Source organism: Jaculus jaculus, chromosome 10 (genome assembly GCF_020740685.1).
Source record: "Jaculus jaculus isolate mJacJac1 chromosome 10, mJacJac1.mat.Y.cur, whole genome shotgun sequence".
NCBI classification, from domain to species: domain Eukaryota; kingdom Metazoa; phylum Chordata; class Mammalia; order Rodentia; family Dipodidae; genus Jaculus; species Jaculus jaculus.
Window position 1 is genome coordinate 61,532,262 of NC_059111.1, and position 18,927 is coordinate 61,551,188.

The 18,927-nt window shown below is 42.4% G+C and overlaps 1 protein-coding gene and 1 non-coding gene across 2 annotated transcripts; both read left to right on the top strand.

The window, feature by feature from the left end:
• The first annotated feature begins 1,763 nt into the window (after positions 1-1,763).
• On the top strand, positions 1,764-18,283 carry Gatad1 (GATA zinc finger domain containing 1). Its single transcript, XM_004656342.2, has 5 exons — positions 1,764-2,021; positions 2,618-2,743; positions 5,042-5,101; positions 12,875-13,058; positions 15,999-18,283. Exons 1-5 carry the CDS (start codon positions 1,779-1,781, stop codon positions 16,187-16,189), a joined length of 804 nt encoding a protein of 267 aa, XP_004656399.2. The 5' UTR covers positions 1,764-1,778; the 3' UTR covers positions 16,190-18,283.
• On the top strand, positions 14,965-15,096 carry LOC123464263. The gene has a single exon (XR_006639493.1). It is a non-coding gene; the product is annotated as a small nucleolar RNA SNORA70 (small nucleolar RNA).
• Positions 18,284-18,927: the final 644 nt, after the last annotated feature.

Sequence of the window (18,927 nt, forward strand, 5' to 3'; positions counted from 1 at the left end):
GAATGAAATATAAGATGCTACAGGTGCTAATATTGTAGTTTCTCAAACTTTGGAGTCTTATAGTTATTCAATAAGTCCCATAGTCCAGTGCAATATTTTAATTTTATAAAACTCATTTATTTTATAGCCTGTAATGTTGTTTGCCTTTTACACATGTTGCAATAACTTGGCTGAAATAGTGACAAATTAGCAAATGTTTTCTTAATTTTAGTTTCTTCCACAGACATAAGCCACATATGCAGGAATATTTGGGGAGGGCTCTAAAATACATTTATTCATGTTTGTTTTTTGTCTTTTTTGTTTTTATTTTACTTCTTTACATTTATTTGTAAGGGGAGAGAAAGAGTGAGCGAGAGACAGAGAGAAAGAGAGAATGGGCCAGGGCCTTTGGCCACTGCCAACGAGCTCCAGATGCAACCACCACTTTGGGCATCTGGCTTACATGAATACTGGCGAATCAAACCCGGGTCCTACGATTTGCAGGCAAGTGCTTTAATCTCTTAGTCATCTCTCCAGCCCAGTTTTTATTTTATTTTGTATTTATTCGTTTCGTTCGTTCTTTTCTCATTTGTTAAAAGATTTTCGTTAAAAACAAAATGAGCTGGGCATGGTGGCACATGGCTTTAATCCCAGCATTTAGGAGGCAGAGGTAAGAGGATGGCTCTTGAGTTCGAGGCCACCATATGATTGATTACATAGTGAATTCCAGGACATCCTGGGCTACAGTTAAGACCCTACCTCTTACCATCACACCCAGCCTAAAATATATTTAAAATTGCACACGCACACGCGCGTTGGTTGTGTGAGTGCATGTGTGGCATGATGTACTTGGAGGCCAGAAGACAACTTTCAGGCGTCAGTCCTTGCCTTCCACCTCCTTTGAGGCAGGGTTCACTGCTGCTCCCACCAGCTTCGGATGGACTTCCTCTTCCTCCGCTTCTCTTTTCTCCCTAAATCGTGCCGAGATTACATATGCCCACCAGGGTCTGGCTTTTTCAAATGAACTCAGGTATTCATGAACTCACGAGCCTCCCCCTAGCCCCTAAGTTATACGTTTTTAGAGTGTAAAAAGGCCTAAGTAACATTGCTAAATGTAGGAGATAAAAAAGACAGGACACTGAAGTAACTGGGAATCCTAGGATAAAAAACAAAAATGGCTACTCTTTAAATCTTGTTAGCCAGACGTGGTGGCGCACGCCTTTAATCCCAGCCCTCGGAAGGCAGAGGTAGGTGAGCCGCCGTGAGTTCGAGGCCACCCTGAGTATAAGTACTGAATATCAGGTCAGCCTGGGCTACAGCGAGACCGTACCTCAAAAAAAACAACAAAAAAACCCCTTATTTGTCGTTCACCTGAAATTCACATTTGGCTGAAATCCTGTATTTTAACCGTCAAGTCTGGCCCTCAGACCAAAAGGTTGGAGAACTCCCCGACACCGCAAGGGGAACAGCACCGAGCCTTGGAGCACCCGAAACACAGGCCGCCTCGCTCGCGCCGCGCCCCACCGGAAGCGCCCGCGGCCCCCCGCCGCGCGGCTCGCACGATAGGCCCCGCCCACCTACGGAAGCCGCGCGCAGGCCGGCTCCGCCCCGGCCCCCAGTCAGCGCGCAGGGCCGCTCCTCGCCGGCGGGCGCTGCTGCCGTGGCCTGGTCCCTGCGCGGGCGGCTCGGCACCCCCGCCCTTCCCGTCTCCCGTGTGACTGGCCGACCACGGGCGGCCGGAGCCGGCGACAGCCATTCCCGTGTCGCTGCGCCCGCGGGGGCCGCCCGAGCCGGCCGCCATGCCGCTGGGCCTGAAGCCCACCTGCAGCGTCTGCAAGACGACGTCGTCGTCCATGTGGAAGAAGGGCCCGCAGGGGGAGATCCTCTGTCACCACTGCACGGGCCGCGGCGGCGGGGGCGCGGGCGCGGGCTCGGGGGCGGCCGGCGGGGGCGCGGGCGGCGGCGGCGGCGGCAACTTGGGCGCGGCCACCTTCGCCAGCACCTCGGCCGCCCCTCCGCAGAGCAACGGCGGCGGCAAGCAGGTGAGCCTCCCCGGCCTACCAGCCCTTCATACAGTGTCCCACTGCGGTACCATTCAGGGTGGCAGCCAGGCATCCCAAAATCCACGCATTTACACAGTCGTAAACACTTGTGGTCGCTTAAAATGACAGCGTAAGCATTCCATTGCAGGAGGTGTTGGATCTGTTTTGAGGCTTTGGGAATTAAATTGTTAAAGGTTTTGTTTTGTTCTGCTTTTTAAACTTTTCTATGTGACATACGACAAATGAATAGTTTCTTCCTTAGCCTACACCTACTCCTGCCCTCTGCCCCCTTGTAAGCAGCCTAAAGTCCTTGTGAGATGTTTGCATGGGGACAGAAGGCTTTCTACAGTTGTTTTAAAAAATAATTTTTAAAATAAATTATATTATTTACAAGCAGAGAGATAGTCTAGTATGGGAACTGCCAGGGCCTCTTGCCACTGCAAACAAACTCCAGACGCATGCACCACTTTGTACTGGGTACTGGGAAATTAAACCCAGGCTGTCAGACTTTGTAAGCAAATGCCTTTATCTTCTGAGCCATCTCTTCAGCCTCCTTTCTATAGTTTTTAATTTTTTTCCCCTCTAATTTTGAACAGAGTAAGCAAGAAATTCACAGAAGGTCTGCTCGGCTCAGAAACACCAAGTACAAATCTGCTCCAGCTGCTGAAAAGAAAGTGTCCACGAAAGGAAAAGGGAGAAGACATATTTTTAAGTTGAAAAACGTAAGACGATTGCGGATGGCGTCTTTCAGTGTCGTGACGTGTATGTGGTGTGCCTCCCTCCCCTTACCATCTCTTACAAGTTTAGGGTGCTCTTCTTGGGAGCCCTTTTGCGGCTTTTGGCGGGGATGGGTCAGACTTTCCAGAAGATGAGCTCTGTAGCAGGAAGCTTGCTGTTTATAAAGTTAGTAATATACTTTCTCTTTTTAAAGCTTTAGTTTTTTTTCCTCTGGGAAACATAAAATGAACCTAAAATATTAACCTTAAGCTCAGTTGATCACATTTTCTTTGAAAGAAGATTTTTAAAAAATATTTTATTTATTTGCAAGGAAGTGGGGAAGAAAACGGGTACTCCAAGGCCTCTTTCTGCTGTATATGAACTCTAGATGTATGCACCACTTTGTGCATCTGGCTTTATGTAGGAACTTGGGATTGGAACTGGGCAGCTAGGCTTTGCAAGCAAGTGCCTTTGTTATAGTCCCAGAAAATATGTCTTTTTGATCCATGATGATTATTTGATAAATATGAACCAAAAGTTTTCCTAAACCTTTATCTCCTTCTGTATGAAATGGCAGAAGTTGCTGAAAAACATGTGCTGGAGATAGTTGAAAGTACTTTTTTTTTTTAACCCAAAGTAGGGTCTCTAGCCCAGGCTGACCTGGAATTCATTATGTAGTCTCAGGGTGCCCTTGAACTCATGGTGATCCTCTGCCTCCTGAGTGCTGGGATTGAAAGTACGTTTTTGTTGTAATAAGTTTTATTTCTGCAAGCATAAAGAGACAGTGAACAATGCATTACAGACTATGTTTTAACACCTTAGTATGGGGTTTATTACAGAAGAGAATGCTTCAGTTCCCAGTAAAGGCCTTTTTGAAGTAGACATACTAATTTATAAAGTGCAGTGGGGTTCTGTAGTAGAGTCTTAGGCACAGAGTAGACTTTTTTTTTTTTTTTTTTTGGTTTTTCAAGGTAGGGTCTCAATCTACCCCAAGCTGACTTGAAATTTACTATGTAGTCTCAGGCTGGCCTCGAACTCACAGTGATTCTCCTAAAACTGCCTCGCAAGTGCTGAGATTAACGGTGTGTGCCACTACGCCTGGCAAAAATAGGTTCTTAATCAGAGTAATTGCTAATATTTTAAGATTTTTATAATTTATTTTTAAAGTATTTTTATTTACTTGAGAGAAAGAGTGAGTAACTATGGGCATGCTAGGGCCTCTTGTCACGGCAAACAAACTCCAGATACATATGCCACTTTATGCATCTGGCTTTATATGGCTACTGGGGAATGGAACCCAAACCTGCAGGCTTGGCAAGTAGGTGGCTTTAACCACTGAGCCATCTCCTCAGCTCAGATTTTTTTGTTTTGTTTTATTTTGTTTTATTTTCTGAGGTAGGGTCTCACTGTAGCTCAGGCTGATCTGGAATTCACTATGTAGTCTCAGGGTGGCCTCAAACTCATGGCAGTCCTGCTACCTCTGCCTTCCAAATGCTGGGATTAAAGGCGTGTGCCACCATGCCTGGCTCAGCTCAGATTTTTATAATTTAGTTCTCTCAAACTGAAGCATTTATTGACTATTCAAAACGTGTTAAATATTCATTTGTATCACAAAGGGTTTTATTTTTCCTTAGCAACTTATCTGCAACCCTAGTATCAAGACATATGGGTATCCATTTTGTATGTTGTGGCATTGAAGTTGGTGTTGCAGCTTAAGAAGGGGATTCAGTGCTGGTTGAAATGTGAACAAATTACTAAAACTCCCAAGAAAGTTTCTAAAGTCTGAGTTTAGGCTTGCTACAAAATTGACAGTGAGTGTCGGGCAAGGTTCATTGCTGAGACAGGAAATATCTTCACTTTTCACTTTATATTCACCTACATGTTTTTCACTACTTACATCCTGTTGTCGTCAGGCTTGTAGAGCTGGTGTATTCTTATAATGTGAATGTTAATGTCTAATGGAGCTCTGACAGAGCTTGTGTTAGATCTTAGCAGCATAATTGGGTAGCTTGGCCTCTTTCTCAGCACTTAAGCTTTTGGGATCAGAAATAGTGAAAATACCCAGACTGTACTTGACATCAACAGTTAGGAAATACTGTGCTGCTGTTGCTGAGAGACTCTTGCTGTGCAGCCCAGGCTGACTGTAACTTGTCGTTCTTCCGCTTATCCTCCCAGGTGCTGAGCTTAGAGCTGTCTACTGTCATACCCTGCCAAAACATCTTAACTGCAGCTCTTGTCCTCAAGTTACATAGCTCTCTTGTCTCTACAGGCAGACACATGTGTTCACTTGTGTTTTCTCACAGCCCATCAAAGCTCCTGAGTCTGTTTCTACCATCATCACTGCAGAGTCAATCTTCTACAAGGTAAGGTTCTGTGCAGTTACGGAAGCAGAGCTGGGGCTGTTGGATCATATTCTGTTAGAATGTTGGCTTAGTCTGAACTCTGTGTGCATGAAGTGTGGTTATGCCTTTCCCTTCTGTAGCATTTTCTTTCTTGTTGCTGGAACACTACACCTGACTAGCAGCTTATGGAAGAAAAGGGTTTATTTTGTCTTAGAAGAGCAAATAGCCAAGCCTCACATCTTATCAGCAGGGAGGAAGCAAGGGGCAATAGTGAGCTAGCTTAGCACTGACCAAGCAGGGCTGAAATATAAAGTCCTAAGTGCCCCACTTCCAGTCACACATCTTCTCCAGCAAGGCTCCATCTCCCAAAGGCTCCACCAGCTGGGGATTAAGTATGTGATTTAATCACAAACACATGATGCTAAGGGTGAAATTTTATATTCAAACCACCATGCATTTCAAGCTGTTTTCCCCAACAGGTAGTAATGGTAAAGCATCACTTTCAAGCCTGGCATTGTGGCACACACCTTTAATCCCAGCATTTAGGAGCAGAGGTAGAAGGATTACCATGACTTCAAGATCACCCTGAGACTACATAGTGAATTCCAGGTCAGCCTGTAGGAGAAGTTGCCTGGAAAAATAAGGTGTGAGGGTCTTAAGGAATAACTTGCAGTGCTAATATGTAGTGTGGAGTAGCATTGGAGGACGAAGTGGGGTATGAACTCATAGAGGATGTAGATAGCCATGTCCGATAGAGCCACCCAGAGGTTCCAGAAGGCCTTTAAGCAATGGTGAGAGGAGTAAAGGTACTAGTGTGAATTAAAACCTGCTAGATGTTCAAGGTGAAAGAATACAAGATTTTTTTTAAAGGAATATTCTCACTTGCGAAATTTTAGATACCTTGTACTGAAATATATCAAACATTGTATGTTATATCAAACATTATATGTTGATGCAGAATGAATAATATATGATTGACACACCAGAGGAGAGAACCAGCAAACTGGCAGCTTCTTAGTTAGATCTGCCTATAGAAAGCATTAGAATATTATGGGTACTCATTGACAGTAAAGTGCTAAGCAACTTGTATTTTTTTCAGTGTAGTTTTCTTGGTGAAATAAATTTGGCCTTGTAAATTCAAAGTTGCAGGAATATAGAATTGAACTTAACAAAACAAAATTCTGAATAAGTTAGTGTCTTTGTAGTGTCACTGTCCAAAATATTGTGGGCGGGGGCTGAAGTAAGGTCTCACTCAAGTCCAGCCAAACTTGGAATTCACTATGTAGTCTCAGGCTGGCCTCAAACTTACAGTGATTCTCTGACCTCAGCCTCCCTGACACTTAGGATCTATGGGAAAGAAGTGCAGAAATTCAAGGTCATCCTTTGCTAATTTCCAGTTTGAGGCTAGCCTGAGATACATGAGATTCTGTCTTTGATGATAGGTAGATGATAGAGTGAGAGGGAAGGGAGGGGAAAGAAAGAGAGTAGGAAGGGAAGGGAAGGGGAAGAAAAGGTAAGGGAGGGGAGGAGAAGGGAAGGAGTAGGAAAAAGAAGGGGAAGGAAAGAAAGGGAAGGGGAAGGAAGAAAAGGGAAGGGGAAGGAAGGAAGAAGGGTGGGCGCGGAGGAAGGGAGGAAGGAAAAAACCAAGTTTGTACACAGGCACACACCTCTCCTGTATTTCATACATAGTCAATCATAAATACAGTAGCTAAAGTTTAGTGTATGTTTGCTGTGAATCAGGCAGTGAGTGAGCTGAGCCTTTTATCTGTTTTATTTCATTCAGTCCATTCTAGGGGGAGTGCTATTTTCCTCATTTTATGGATGAGGACATTGAAGCACAGAGCGATTAACTAACTTGTCCAAGATTACACAACTGGTAAGTCATATAGCAAGGCAGTTTGATGCTTGAGTCCCAGACTTTGGATCCTGGCTCCATTGCTTTGGCAAGTAGCTATGTTCCTGGGCTATCTTTTGTGGTTTTTTTTTTTTTTCATCTGTAAAATAAGGATTGTAAATAATAATCACCTGCTGAGCTCATACATGTTAAACATTTAGCTAGGTTAAGTACTTAGTGTATGATACAAATAACCATCACCCTATCTTTGAATTTGTGTATTCTCCAACTGAACGTAAGGCTTACAGATGAAATCCACAGGCTAAGGATTTATTATATGAGGATTTCCATGCATATGTCAATAGAAAAGCACATGGAACTTGTTATTGCAAATATCAGTATTTTCATCTTACAGTGTACCATCATGTTCATTGAATTGTAGGAACAAAACATCATACTAATTTCATATGCTCAGCATTATGGACACTCACAGAAGTGCCAACATCATTGTGGTAGCAAGTTCAAGCCCAAGAGGCCACTGTGAGGCACTAAGCTGGAGCCCAAATCAAGCATGTGAGAGAGAAAATGAGTGGGAACCACTGGGGATGATAGACATGAGTAAAGGTTAAGTGACCTTACTAGAATACCAAGATGGACAACAGCACATGAACTCAGTCTAGTTATTCCCAATCCAGTGTTCTTCACCATGGTGTGTACCCGTTTTCTCTCTGCCATCAGACAGTTGCTTAACTGAGGGTCTTAGTAAGGTTTGTGTTATGTATTTATGGTAGTCTATCCTTGTAGTTTTCTTTTCTGACATTTCAACGAAGTGGCTAACTATGGCATGAACATACTAAATTGGAAATTCTACAAGTAAACATTCATAAATTTTTAAAATTCTATTATGAAGTTTATAGTGGAGACATATTGGTCATATTCCTATCAGATTATGCTCTTATATCCCCTTTCCCCATTCCACTGAGGGTGCTCATCAGTAGGGCTGTCACCATTCTTTTAAAATACACCCCATCTTCTGCAGCATTCCCTGAGCCTTGGCAGTGGGTTATAAGTCACCTTTAGTGTTGAGCTCTCTGCATCCCCTGAATTTCTGCTTTGATGAGTGTGTATGTGTGTGTGTGTGTGTGTTAAGCTCAACAGACTGGCCTTTCATTTTTTTGGTTAATGCCAGAGAGAGAATTGGCACACCAGGTCCTCCAGCCACTACAATCTAACTTCAGATGCATATGTCACCTTGTGTGTATGCACAACTTTACGTGCTTGCATCACCTTGTGTCTGCATAACATGGGATCTAAAGAGTCAAACATGGGTTCTTAGGCTTTGTAGGCAGGTGCCTTAACTGCTAAACCATCTCTCCAGCCCCTCTGGTGAGTTTTGAATCTCCTCAGTGTGCAGCACCATCTCCCTGGAGGAGGCTGTTAGATTAGCAGTGAAAGCAACACAGTAGTTTAAGTCTCCACTGCCTCTGTAGTGTCTCCTGGACCCTGGCAGGTCTGGTAGAGATTACTGGTCTTGTGCTTGGCAGTCACTTTCTTTTCTTGTATTGATAGACCTTGATGCTCCCCAGTATTCACTGCCATCTGTTTAAAAAAAATTCCCCAACCAAGAAAGAGAGTCGCATGGATCAAAGGAGGTAAACATAGTGCTTTCAGACTTTGATGGGCATACCCTCTCTTAGCCAAAGCACATGGAAGCTTTTCTCTGGAATTTTTATGACTTTCCTCTTCATAGGATTCTAACTTGGTTTTCAGTGCCCGGTATGAATTCTTTCCCACTAAGCAGGCCTCATATCCAAGTGGAGAAGAGTTGTTTACCCCCATAGCCTGTGTGTCACTATTGCACAGGTGTGTACTTCTGGTCTGGCTGGTTAATTTTGTATCTTGCATGACCTTCTGCTTGTTCACTCTGTTGGTAACCATTTTCCCCCAGCAGTTAACATAGCACTTTGCAGCAATATGAAGGCTAGCTATCAGGGAGCTTGCTTCATTCTCAGTTTCAGTGTAATCTCTGGTTATCCTGTGCTTGCAGCCCATGGTGTCTTCAGCAATAGGATCATACTATTTAGCTCTGGTAGGTAACCAAGTTCTCTGGCAGTAGCCTGTCTTGTTTTGGGGACCTCATGGGCCTCACTGACCAACAGCTATCTGAGGGGAGTGTGGTAATCCAGTTCTGGCGGTGGTATTTACCAGCCCAGAGTCTATGGTTTTAGTGTTGTTTTCTTCACCCCCTACAGGGCACTTCTGCCTGGACAGTTCCTCTCACCCCTTATTAAGATTGTGTTCATACATACATACATACATACATACATACATGGGCTGGAGAGATGGCTTAGCAGTTAAGGCACTTGCCTGCAAAGCCTAAGGACCCAGGTTCATTTCCCCAGAACCCACATAAGCCAGATGCACATGGTGGTGCATGCCTCTGCAGTTTGTTTACAGTGGCTAGAAGCCCAATCTCTGTCTCTCAAATAAATAAATAAAAATAATATATACATATTTTATGGAAGGGAAAGATTTATTTCAGGCTTACAGATTCCAGGAGAAGCTTCATCATGGTGGAAGAAGCTGGCTCATTCCAGCATATAGCCATAGCACAGAGACAACAGCCAGCCTGAATAGGCAGAGCTCAAACTGGCTCTCTATGTACTTTTGGGCTGTACTCAAGATCAGCCCTTCAGTGAAACCTCCTCCAGCAAGGCTTCTCCTGCTGAAGACCAAGTAGGAAGCTTAGTCAAAAATACCTGAGGGCTGGAGAGATGGCCTAGAGGTTGAAGGTACTTTTTTTTTCAAATTAAAAATAAAAATTTTAAAAACACTTAGTTTAAAAAAAAGATTATATATGAGAAAACTTTTTTGTTGTTCTTGTTTTTGAAAGGTAGAGTCTTACTGTAGCCTGACCTGGAACTCACTCTATTGCCTCAGGCTGGCCTGGAACTCATGATGGTCCTCCTGCTGGCAAGAGTTACGTCTTTTAATTAGCTAACCAATTTCTGAATTATGTCCATAAATTTTAAGTAACTTATTACTGTATATCCTGTTTTATTACTAGTTATTATTGTTAATCTTTTACTTGACTTAAATTATAGTTTAAATTTTATTCTAAGTCTAGATGTTTAGGAAAAAAGCCATCATAATATACAGATGTAAGGTTTCAGGTACCTACTGAGGTCTTAGAGTGTATTTCTCACAGATAATGGAGATTTAAAGTCCAACACATGTTGAGAAACTCCTGTGTGCTAGGCATTTCTTGCTATCAAAAGCTTTCACTAGGTTAGAGAGATGGCTTAGCGGTTAAGGCGCTTGCCTGCAAAGACAAAGGATCCCGGTTCAATTCTCCAGAACCCACATAAGCCAGATGCCAAGGGGCCCATGCATCTGGTTTGCAGTGGCTGGAGGTCCTAGCATACCCATTTTCTCTCTCTGCCTCTTTCTCTCTCTCAAATAAATAAATAAATAAATATTTTTTTGTTTAAAAAAAAAAGCTTTTGCTGGTCGTGGTGGCACATGCCTTTAATTCCAGCACTCGGGAGGTAGAGGTAGGAGGATCACCTTGAGTTCAAGGCCACCCTGAGACTACATATTGAATTCCAGGTCAGCCTGGGCTAAAGTGAGACCCAACTTCCAAAACAAAAAAGCTTTCATTAAGACATTCTCTTTGAATTGCAGCTCTACTTTGTGATTGATACTGACTCAGAGTGTACTTGAGGGCTTTTGATAAGCAAATCTTTATAATTTGAGAAAAATTATACATGTGAGTATAGCAGATATATCATCATATTATCATATTGTTTTATATTATCATATAAAATTATTTGATAAGTAGTGAAACTTTAGAGTACTGGCTGGGCGAAAGGACCAGCTGACAATAGGCATGACCTAGCAAATAGCTGACTGTGGCCTATGATACTATTAGGTGTGACAGTCACTTCAGATAATAGATAAAAATCTACTAGGAGAACCCCAGGCCTGTGATCTTACAGTTTAATTGTTGAGAATATTTCCTCAGAATCTTTTTTTTTTTAATGAAGTGGAAATTTTGTATGGGCACATCATGTGTTAGTACCATCATTTCCCTCCTCCCTGCCCCATTCTGCTGAGAGCCTACCTCAGTGGGGTTGCTGGTATTGCCCCTGGGATTGTAGGTTATGAGATGTGAGAGCAGCCTTCAGTCATTGTGGGGGACAGGCAGAGCCTCTGGACATTTCTTTTCACTCTGTGGTTCTTACAATTTTTCAGCCCCTTCAGCAAAATTCCCTCAGAATCATTGTTATGGTTAAACTATACACCACACACTTCAGCAACTTTGATACTGCCAAGACCTTATTTCAGTGAAAGCATGCACCATTCCTACAATTGGGGCTGCAGGTTTCCTAACAATCAGTCACTGTGGGTGCTCAAAAAAAATTTTCAGTTCAAGACCCAGAGGAAAGGACCTGTTTAGATAACAGATGCATCAGACTTGTACAAATTAGTTAGATGCACAGTAGATAGAAAATGAATAAGACACATAGCCTTGGATACTGAAAGTGTCAGAAATTATATTGCAAGAAGGTAGAAAAGGGGTAGAAAAAAAGTGTGTAGGAGGATCACTATGAGTTCAAGGCCACCCTGAGATTGCATAGTGAATTCCAGGTCAGTCTGGACTAGAGTGGAAACACTACCTCAAAAACAAAAAGATTTTTGCAGTTTCCTTTGGTTTGGACTCACTGGTTTTTGTTTACTGTTTTTTTTCTTTTACATATGTGCATGAGCACACATGCAGGGTCTCTTGTCACAGCAAATGAATGGCTGTTCAGCCTTACGTGAGCAGCTGGTGAACTGAACTTTGGCCAGGAAGTCTTTGCAAGCAAGCATCTTTAACTCCTGAGCCATCTCCCCCAGGCCCTGGTATATGTTCTCTTTGATTGAGTGGCTGGGGAAGGAGATGTGTGGAGTATATTCTAACCAGGCACGCATTGATTTTCAAGGCAGTACAATGAATGCCACTGAGCTGGCATAGGAGCACAGGCTTCAGTTTCTGATTTATGTGGCCTTCAGTAAGCCTCTTAGCATTTCTACAGCTTAATGATTGCGTTTTTTTTACAAAAAAGTGGGGGCTGGAGAGATGGCTTAGTGGTTAAGCGCTTGCCTGTGAAGCCTAAGGACCCTGGTTCAAGGCTCCATTCCCCAGGACCCACGTTAGCCAGATGCACAAGGGGGCGCACGCATCTGGAGTTCTTTTGCAGTGGCTGGAGGCCCTGGCGCGCCCATTCTGTGTCTCTCTCTCTCTCTCTCTCTCTCTCTCTCTCTCTCTCTCTCTCTCTGCCTTTCTCTCTCCGTCTGTCGCTCTCAAATAAATAAATAAAAATAAGCAAAATTTTAAAAAAAAGTGGGGCTAATGTGGAACAGCAAGAACTCATAGGCCTGTGAAATGACGAGATGATACAGTACTGGAATACACATGCCATGATACATTCATTCAAGTCCATAGAACATACATCACCAAGATTGTGGCCCAACTTAAACCACAGTCTTTGGCCATAATGATGTATGAATGTTGGTTGGACAGTTGTCACAAGTGTTTCATTCTGTTGTGACATTGATAATGAAGAAGACTATATATGTGCCAGGTTAGAGGAACATAGGCAATCTCTGTACCTTCAATGCAACTTTGCCATGAACCCAAAATTACTCTTTAAAAAATGAAGTATTTTTTTAGAGTAGAGAGAGTATTCAACAAAATTTGTAAAGAAATATATTTCTCAATAGGTAATTTCATATCTACATGTGTTTATACAATTATTTTTTTCACTCAGAATAAAGCAAACATGAAACCAACATTGATACCTTAGTTCTTTTATGGACTACTTTGAAAGTTGACTACTAAATAAAGGTGTTTTGCTCATAGCTGTGCTAATATTCTATTCTTACTTTAAACAAAGTCTGTCTTCTGTCTCCCCCAGGGAGTGTATTACCAAATTGGCGATGTTGTTTCTGTGATTGATGAACAAGATGGAAAGCTCTACTATGCTCAGATCAGGGGTTTTATCCAAGACCAGTATTGCGAGAAGAGTGCAGCACTGACATGGCTCATTCCTACCCTCTCAAGCCCCCGGGACCAATTTGATCCTGCATCCTATATCATAGGTGAGCTTGACTAATGGCACAGCTCCTTGAACTTTTCAGCATTTCATAACAGAACATATGTGGCTGCTTGGGTTGCTGTGACAAACTGCCATACTCTAGGTAGCTTGGACAGATAGTTCTGGGGATAAGAAGTGTGCTATCAGGATTGGTGTGTAGGGAGGACTGACTTCATGGCTTGCTGGTTTGCACATGGCAGCTTTCTTACTATTTCCACACAAGACCTTTTCTCTGTGTACATGCATGGAGAGTTTTCTGGTGTCCCTTATAAAAGGGGCCCACCCTTAGGACTTCATGTAATCATAGTTATCTTCTGGCCCCATTTCTAGTACAATCACATATTGATAGGTCATTAGCATATGAATTCAGAGTCTGGAAGACATAGTTCAGTCAATAATCAAAAAAAAAAAAGACATAAACATCACTAAGTACAAAAGAAAAGAACCTTGTAAACATGAGAGATGTTTTATATAGCTGGAGTTTGAATTCTTTCAGTTATTTTGGTTAGGGCAATGTGCCCTACTAAAACATGATGTGGATAAGATCTTTCTAAGTGACTCAGTGTTAAGTCATATGAAATAATTAATTACTTAGGAACTAGGTAATATAGGCTACCTATAAAAATTATTCAAAAGCAATCTCTTCATTTAAAAAAAAAAAAGCCTTACCAGTTATTTCTAAAAAGTCTTAAGAATTCTCAGGACCTCTCATCCTAATGCACATTACATTTGAGATCCCAGAGCTCTTATTGTTGGTGAAGTAGTAGCTACTATACTATTTTGATCATTTCACGGCTGTCAAAAAGGTGGGACAAATTATTCTTAAAATAGGCTTACAAGCCGGGTGTGGTGGCACACGCCTTTAATCCCAGCACTCAGGAGGCAGCACTCGGGAGGCAGAAGTAGGAGAATTACCATGAGTTCAAGGCCACCCTGAGACTACATAGAGAATTCCAGGTCAGCCTGAGCTAGAGTGAGACCCTACCTTGAAGGGGGGAAAAAAAAGGCTCTCAAGAAGTTAATAGTTTTTAAAGTGTTCATTGTTGTTATTCTGAGCTTTACAATCTTTATGTGATGAACATATATCATTTTAAAAATTTTATTTATTTGAGAGAGAGAGAGATAGGTAATGAGCACACCAGGGCCTCCAGCCACTGTAAACAAACTCCAGATGCATGTGCCACCTTGTGCATCTGGCTTATGTAGGTTCTGGGGAATCAAGCCTTAGTCCTTTGGCTTTGCAGGCAAATGTCTTAACCACTAAACCATCTCTCCAGCCCAAACATACATCATTTTTACATGCTGGAAAAAAAAAAAAAAAGATGTTTTAAAGTTAGAACTCCAAGGATAAATAACATCCCACTGTCATTCTCACCTACAAGTCAAGTTTGTTATATGACTAGTGATTCTTACCTTCTGCTTCAGGTACCAGAGGAGAGTGGGCATTGGTTCATGTCATCTATGAGATAGGATCCCAACAGAGGCCGTTAGGTGTCAGAATCACTAAACTGCTCCTCTCTAGCACAGTGTGAAAGAGCACAAGCTTTGGAGGCAGACTACTAGGTTCCTAGCCCCACCACTTGTCAGTTGTGTGATTTTGGCAGGTTTCTTAATCTCTCCTCCTTCTCTGTCCTCATATAAAATGGGAAACAGTGGTACCCATGGAGAGCATTGTGAGGGTTCACAGTATTGATATATGTAGAGTATTTAGACCAAAGCAGACAATCAAAAACCCTGTAAGTGATGGGCATGGCGGCATACTCCTTTAATCCCAGCACTCAGGAAGCAGAGGTAGGAGCATAGCCATGAGTTTGAGGCCACCCTGAGACTAGAGTGAATTTCAGGTCAGCCTGAGCTAGAGTGAGACCCTACCTCAAAAAACCAAACCAAACAAACAAAAGCCTTGTAAGCAGCAGCCAGTTAAACCAACCTGGTTCCTTTCCTCATTGTGGCCTGGTGTGCAGTGCCTGCAAACAGCCTCCTTGATAGTGTACATAAACTGTTGCCTGTACAGGTTGCCCTAAGGGACCCTGGAGACAGTTACCTGGTGGTATCTGTATTGCTGATCTCATGCTATTCCCAGTCTAGGCTCCAGACAGGTATGTGGAGTGCTTTTGGGAAGCCCCGGGGCAGAGTGGCCAGGCCAGGTTAACATGTCCATCTACACCAGGTTGCAGAATAAAGAAGCATGTGATTGGATGTGAGGGCGATCTGGCTGCGACATCTGTCACCCCATTGATCACCAGGGTTGATTCGGCTGAACTGGCTGGCTAGGCGGGTGTCCCCTTCCTCCCTCACCGCTCCATGTGCGTCCCTCCTGAAGCTGCGCGCCCCGTCGAAGAGGACGACCTTCCCCAAATAGAGGAGGACTGGTCTTCAGTCAAGGGTATACGAGTAGCTGCGCTCCCCTGCTAGAACCTCCAAAAAGCTCTCAAGAAACGTATGATTGAAGCCCTACACAGAGCGAAGTTCAAGGTTCCTGGCTGCCAGAAGATCCACATCTCAAATAAGTGGGGCTTCACCAAGATCCACGCAGATGACTTTGAAGATGTGGTAGCTGAGAAGCCGCTCTTCCCTGATGGCTGTGGGGGCAAATCTATCCCCAGTCGTGGTCTCCTGGACAAGTGGTGAGCTCTGCACTCATGAGCTCCCACTGCTCAACCTTGCTAATCATGGTCACTCAATAAATCTCATAACACACACAAAGCAAGAGTTCAGTAATCTTAATGATCCTTTGTCAATTGATTCACTGTGGGAGGACTCCGTTCTGCAGTCAGCGAAAGTAGAATAAATACAGAGTGACTTCAGAGCAATGTATGTTTCAAGGACTAATGTCAAGTCACCCCAGAATGCTTCCTTCTAGTGTCTAAAATGCTAACATTTTGTGAAAATGTTAACTATTTTCAAAACCATGTTTAATTTTTCTGTTGGCTTTGTTTTCTAGGGCCAGAGGAAGATCTTCCAAGGAAGATGGAATACTTGGAATTTGTTTGTCATGCACCTTCTGAGTATTTCAAGTCAAGGTCATCACCGTTTCCCACAGTCCCCACCAGACCAGAGAAGGGCTACATATGGACTCATGTTGGACCTACTCCAGCAATAACTATTAAGGAAACAGTTGCCAACCATTTATAGCTACAAAACAGAAATTGAGGCTGGGGATATGGCCCAGTGGTAGCATGCTTACCTAGCATGCATGAGGTTCTGGTTTCACTCTCCAGCATCCCTTCTCCCCAAACTAAAACTAGGTGTCTAGTTTTCCTATATTCATAGTACTGTGAGATATGTCATGTTTTTCTTTTTTATTATATGTATTTAAAATTTTTGAGACAGGATCTTACTGTGTAACTAGCTGGCCTTCAACTCAAGCAACTCCTGCCTCAGCCTCTCTAAATGCTTGTTTTTCAGGCCTGTAATCTCCATGCCTAGATAATGCCATGTTTCCTGAAAAAAAAGGGACAAGTTTTAACAGGGTGTGGTGCTGCACACCTTTAATCCCAGCACTTGGGAGGCAGAGGTAGGAGGATTGCTGAGAGTTCTAGGCCACCCTGAAACTACATAGTGAATTCCAGGTCAGCCTGAGCTAGAGTGAGACCCTACCTTGAAAAAACAACAACAACAAAAAAGACAAGTTTTTTTCTTACTGTCCATTAATTATTAGCTTGTTTATTACCTGTTTGCTTATATGATCACAAGGGATAGCAAAGAATGAAACATATTTGAAGTACATACTATGTTCTTTGTGTGTCTTTCTAGGTAGACTATAAATTCCAGGAAGACCGTTAGGAATATGGAGTGCTGCTTTTCTTCATAATTCATTACTAAAAGCTCATAAAATGATGTGTTATTTTTATACATGTACAAAATACTAAGTTTTAGATTTCTAAACAAGCACTTAGTCAAATAAAATGGAGTTGTAACCAGCGTTTCATAAAGCCGCACAATCAATTTCCTTATCTAGAAAATACTACAACAAACTTTTGACTGCTTTAATCCTAAAGAAAGAAATTAGTGGATAAATTAAGTACAGGTTGTTAAAATTTTTTCCTCTAATTTTTCTGTAGAAAACAGGCATTTGGAAGCATTCAGTTGCTCCCACCTTCTTTGAGACTGGGGCTGTAGTGAACCATTTATCCACATTTAGTGTACACAGATGTCACTCCCACCCAAGCACAGCAAACCTGAGATGTTCAGGTAGCTTTTGCCCAACTGTCATTAAAACAGTGAATGGCACTCATAACGTAACCATTAACTTTCATAGCTAAAAAGTATACCTCAGCCAGGCGTGGTGGTACATGCCTTTAATTCCAGCACTTGGGAGGCAGAGGTAGGAGGATTGCCATTAGATCAAGGCCATCCTGAGACTGCATAGTGACTTCCAGGTCAGCCTGGGCTAGAGTGAGACCCTACCTCAATAAATCAAAAATCCACCTCAAAATTAAACTGTGCCATGGATTCCTGAAGACATGCTTTGACCTTGGAAGGCCTATTGTTTACACTTCCAAGGACCATAGGTTAAGTGAGGGAGCAACTGCGTAAAACTGAGTGTGGTAAGCATGTCTGCTCACAAAAGACTCATTGTAAATACTGTTGCAAATGATTTTCTTCAAATGTTCAAAACTTGATTAAAATATATTTTTGTAGTATATTTTGGATTCAATTTATTAATTTTATTAAACTTTTTCATTTTTGACATTTTCATTAATTTAGATAATTTAAATAGGGCTTTCTTTCCAAAGATGATATTGAATAGAGACCCCAGTATTGTAGTGCTTAGAATATGATAGGCAGATTGGTCTTCAGTAGGTAATAAATTTTAGTAAAATCAGAGAGTAAATTTGTAAAATGAACATTTTAATATACTTATTGAAATGAAGGCATTTAAAATCCTATTTATTTTTTATCTCTTTGTAAATTGGCAGATATGTGTTTCCTTTACAGTAAAGACTGAGCTCTCACTTTCCTTGTCAACCAGTACCAGCAGCTCTCATTGCTTATAGGGTTTATCTAAGTACGGTGTGCCCTGACACTACCCTGTATTCCTAACCTGCTGTTCTCTCTTGTTAACACAGTACTGTTTCCTCTATATCCTTCTTCTTTTTTCTTTTAAGCCCCCTTTGCTTGTTTGGCAATTCTTAGACCTCCCATTATAGGCAAGTGCTCTACTGTTGGCTACACCCCCAGCCCAAGGCCCTTATTCTGTACATTAAAAGTTTTTCAGACTCCCAAGGCTCCTGGGAACCAATCTGTCCTATTCTGTGTCTGCATTTCTGTTGTGACTTGTCATCCCACTCCCACTCTGGATGATACTCCCTGGATTTCAATCCCTATAACACCCAATTTAGCCCCTCACTATCTGAGATGTTTGGAGTTCAATCTAGATACTGTCAACTTACAATTTCATATTGTTATATTTTGGATCAATAGGTTGGTTTAACAAACTTTTTTTTTTTTTTCCAAAATAGGGTCTCATTGTAGCCCAGGCTGACCCGGACTTTACTATGCAGTTTCAGGCTGTCCTTGAACTCACAGTGATACTCCTACCTCTGCCTCCTGAGTGAAGTTTCCCATCAAGAAGTTGGAATCATTACTGGAGAGATTGCTCAGTGGTTAAGGCACTTGCCTGCAAAGCCTAATGACCCAGGTTTGAATCCCCAGTACCCACGTAAAGTCAAATGCATGTACCACTTTAAGCCTCTGGAGTTCATTTGTTGTGGTTAGAAGCCCTGGTGTGCTCATTCTCTCTTTCTCCTTGCAGTTTTTTTTTTTTTTTTTTTTTTTAATTTGGAATCAAGCTGGTTGTGGTAGCACACACCTGTAATCTGAGCTCGTAAGAGGCTGGGTTGGGAAGTTTGGGGCTAGCCCCGGTCATT

What these genes read in the sequence shown, in the direction of transcription:
- Gatad1 (XM_004656342.2), top strand. Translation starts at nt 1,779, where the DNA reads ATGCCGCTGGGCCTGAAGCCCACCTGCAGCGTCTGCAAGACGACGTCG. An exon ending in ATATTTTTAAGTTGAAAAAC is followed by an intron (nt 2,744 to 5,041) that starts GTAAGACGATTG and finishes GTTTTCTCACAG; the next exon opens with CCCATCAAAGCTCCTGAGTC. An exon ending in TCCTGCATCCTATATCATAG is followed by an intron (nt 13,059 to 15,998) that starts GTGAGCTTGACT and finishes TTTGTTTTCTAG; the next exon opens with GGCCAGAGGAAGATCTTCCA.